At 55.4% G+C, this 3,906-nt stretch overlaps 1 protein-coding gene across 1 annotated transcript; it reads left to right on the forward strand.

Moving 5' to 3' along the window:
- Positions 1-442: 442 nt before the first annotated feature.
- Positions 443-3,481, forward strand: LOC123323698 (CMRF-35-like molecule 4; the record flags this gene model as incomplete). Its single annotated transcript, XM_044912162.1, has 3 exons — positions 443-554; positions 1,132-1,185; positions 3,179-3,481. Coding segments are annotated over 3 exons (434 nt in total), but the record flags the coding sequence as incomplete, so codon positions are not given.
- Between the last annotated feature and the right edge of the window lie 425 nt (positions 3,482-3,906).

A 3,906-nucleotide genomic window follows, 5' to 3' on the forward strand; every position in this document is an offset into this window, starting at 1 on the left:
TAGACTCTGCTGAGTGCCCTGTTTCATGATTCTCACTCCAGACATCAGCCCTGCCTAAGGACCCTGCCTGCCCCACCCCCAGCTCTGGGTCAATCTCTACAGAGTAAAGCTCACCCCATCCTCTGCCAGGGTAAACAAGGTACGGGGTGGCTGAGCCCGGAGCCCTTGCTCTTTCCCACTCCCACGTGCCCCGGTGAGCAGGACGACTCTGCCTCTGAATCGCCCACCTGGCCAGGGCGCACCTGGAGAAGGGGCCAGGGGAGGGCCAGAGTGCCAGTCAGACTGGGTGTGGCTGTGGGGGGATGTGGAGCCAGGACATCTGTCCAGATGGCCTGAGTGACCAGGACTAGGTGAGTCGGAGCCACACAGCTGACAGAGAGTGGGAGAGCCCAGGGGAGGACAGCAGGCCTGACACAGGCTTCTCCCTCAATCCTCACTGCAGGCCCCAGCTCCGTGAGGCCCACCAGCATCCCAGGTCTTCACAGGACCCAGCCAGCCCCCACGTGGGGCACCGCGACTCTGCAGGAGACCCCCAATCCCAGACAATATCTTGGGTAAGGAGCTAGCAGCTGGGGACCTTTGACACCTGGGTGATTTCTAGGCAACGCGGAGGGCTGAGGAATGTGGGTGTGTGTGTCTTGGCCTAGGTCCTGCACTTATTTACCAACTCCACGCCGAATTGTGGAAGTCCTACCAAGTGCCAGGTGCTCTTCTAGGGATACAGCCCTGGGCCACCTAGACACAAGCCTGCTCTGACAATAGTTGGGAAATTCACACAGTGAAGAAGTCAACACATTCATCAGTAGAAGTAATGCCAGTTCGTGATGAATGCTTGAAGGAAATAGGACACATGGGTCGGGGAGAGCATGTGTGGGAGAGTTTCGGGGTGGTGGAATTGTTATTTAATACACAATGATCAGGGAGGACTGGCCAGGGGGGAAGACATTTCCCTGGAGACCTGTAGGATTTGGGGACCCCGCACTCAGGTATCTGCAGAAATCGGGCTCCAGAGACAGGGAAGAGCAAGTGCAAGCGTTTTTGCAAAGGGGACCTTCAGGACCCAGCCCAGGTCGGCCAGGTGCTCTGGGGGCCCCTGGGCTCTCTCCCATGCTTCCCCCTCCCACCCCCCAGGCCCTCGCTAGAGAGTCATCCTGCTGACGACCAGGCCCCTAAGGGAGCAGAGAGGTGAGTGGGGTCATTCATTCCCTCCATCATGAACCCCTGAATTTCAAGGCCAAGGTTTTGGAGGCACCGCACAGATGCCAGATCCTCCCTGGGACTAAAGCACACATTTCCGATCCCTCATGGGCAACCCTGCTCATGGGGAGCAGACATCAGATAAATAACCCCGGCACTGATTTCTGGTCCACAGACAGGGTAACCCCCAATGGGGAGGGCTTAGGTAGAACCCTTTTCCTGCTCCAGGTCCTGCCTGCTCCCTAGGTTCTCCCTCCTGTCATTCCAGTAGCCAGGCCCTCTCCATGTCCACAGTCCTGTCTCAAGGGCAATTGTTAGCCTGAGGGTCACAGGCGTGGTCTGTTGTGTGGGGCTGCCCTGCCCTTGGACCCTCCTGGGACTGATCTCTGTGTGGACTGTTGTAGCCTCAGGACATGGGCACAGGGACAGAAGGATTGTGGAGGGTACCAGGGCGTCTCCCTGAGGATGTGGCTCACTGCCTGTCACCGTGTCCCCCACAGGTCCCTGCTCAGCAGGATCTACTTCCGGCTTCTGGTCTTCCTGGAGGTGCCTCTGCTCCTGAGCATGCTCAGTGCTGTCCTCTGAGTGAACAGGCCTCAGAGGGGCTGTGGGGGCAGGTGACATCAGCCCAGTAAAACCAGAACACCAATTGCTCATTAATGGATAGGATGATGGGGTGCACAGGAAGATGGTGGGCATGATGAAAGCAATCCAGATTCATTGAAAATAAGTACCAAAGAGCCTGTTTAAGTTTGGCTTTCTTCAAAATCAGATCCTGAGGCAAGGACTTTGGTGCAATTAGTTTATGAAAAGGTGATCCCAGGAAGTATAGTGAGGGAACAGGGAGGTGGGGAAAGCCAATGAAGCGTACTTTGATGGAGGAGCCATCCCAGTAGCAGCTGGGCTCCATCCCACTGGACAGCCTCAGAGATACGGTGTCGGACTCGCCTCAGAGCAGCCCCACCTAGCAGGGAGGAAGCTGGGGCAGTGATCCACGTACATCTGTCCTCAAGGTGGGGGAAGATGGCGGGGCCTCCTGTTTTCTCACAGAGTGGTGAGCGAAGGCTCCTTACGTGGAGAAGGAGTATTGTAGGCAGAGGGTCCGTCCTGGGGACATGGATTCTGTGCCACTTCTGGCCTGTTCTGCTCAGAAAACCACACACACTCCTATAGGTAAAGAGAGTCCTCAGGCAAAGAGGTGGGAGAGCTGAAGATGGAAAACCACTGGCCAGTCCAAGGCTGTCCACAGTTGCCCCAGAGCTCCAGCAGGCAAAGAGGATATGAGCCAGGGTGCCAACAGGGTGTGCAAGAGGAGCCCAGTGCGACTTTGGAGAGGACATCGGGCAAACCCACAGGCTGCGAGCCAGGCGAGGGGCTGGCGAGGTGGAGAGCTTCAACAAAGGCCCAGTGTGGGGCGGGGACACGGCATTTGTGAGGATCCGGCGTGGGGACAGTTACTGGGACCCGGAAGGGGGAGGGGATTGGCCATGAGCTGAGCTTGGGGGGACACTCATGGAGGTTGATGTTGTTGAGCAGCTTAAGCAGAAGAGCAGCTCCAACGATCATACTGAATGTGAGTCAAGACTAATTTGGGAGAGGAGTGCTTATAAGGGAGCATTTCATTCTTCAGTTGGTGCCAGCAGGAGCTGAGTTCCTGTGAGAGTTGAGGGCTGTGGGTTCAGAAAGCTGTTTCTGGAGCCTGGGCCTCCTGGGTCCCCTCTTCTCCCTTTCCCTCCATTCCTCACCACCACATCCTTACCTGTCTGCTGCGTCCGGATGCTCAAGGTCGAGGCTTGAGCTGAAGGACAAGAGCCTGGGGCCCTCAGCGTGGGGCCGTCCGGCCCTGGTACCAATCAGCTTTGACGCTGATATTGACTTTTGAGGCCACAGGACCTGAGCACAAAGGCAGGTGGGAGAGAGGCAGAGCCTGGGCCTCATGTCCAGGAGGAAACACCTGCCAGTCACCGTGTCCCTCCTACAGGTCCCTGCTCGGCAGCGTCCACTTCCTGCTCCTCATTCTCCTGAAGGTGCCCCTGTTTCTGATTATGCTCAGTGCCGTCCTCTGGGTCAACAGGCCTCAGTGGGCAGTTTGTGGGACACAGAGTCGGCCTGATGAAGACAACCTGCGGCCCTCCTTGAGCATCGATATCCTGTCCAGAGACACCGCCACTCAGACTAGAGGAGGAAGAACTGCTGGCCCCAAACCTACCTCTTCCCACCTATTGCCAAAAACTGGTAAAAATAAATAAATAAATACTTGAATAAAGCAATGAAATACATCACACACACAAGTAGATGTGAGTGGTGGTTTGCTGGGGAGAATGGGGGAAGCACTCCATAAGACTCTGAACTTGGCAGTAGAGAGCGCCAAGTTGGCCAGGGGAGCCCAGGGTGAGGGAGGGCCTGCTTTTTGGTGACCTTGCCCTCCTGAGAAACCCCAGTGCAAGCCCTCAACTCAACATTCCTTCCTTTCTCCATCTACTCGCCAAATATTCACCAAGAGCCTATGTAGCGTCAGGCTTGTTTCTAGGTGCTGGGGATAAAGCAGTCAACAAAAGACGGGCTTTCCATTCTAATGGGTGGTTTCCAAAACTAAAGAAATAAAGAATATCAGTTTATAAGAAGTGTCATGAAGAAGAATGGATGAGAATTCAGAGGATCGGGTGACAGAGGACAGGGATAGCCTCTTTTTTTAATTTTTATTATGTT

Source organism: Neomonachus schauinslandi, unplaced genomic scaffold, assembly GCF_002201575.2.
Source record: "Neomonachus schauinslandi unplaced genomic scaffold, ASM220157v2 HiC_scaffold_229, whole genome shotgun sequence".
NCBI lineage: Eukaryota > Metazoa > Chordata > Mammalia > Carnivora > Phocidae > Neomonachus > Neomonachus schauinslandi.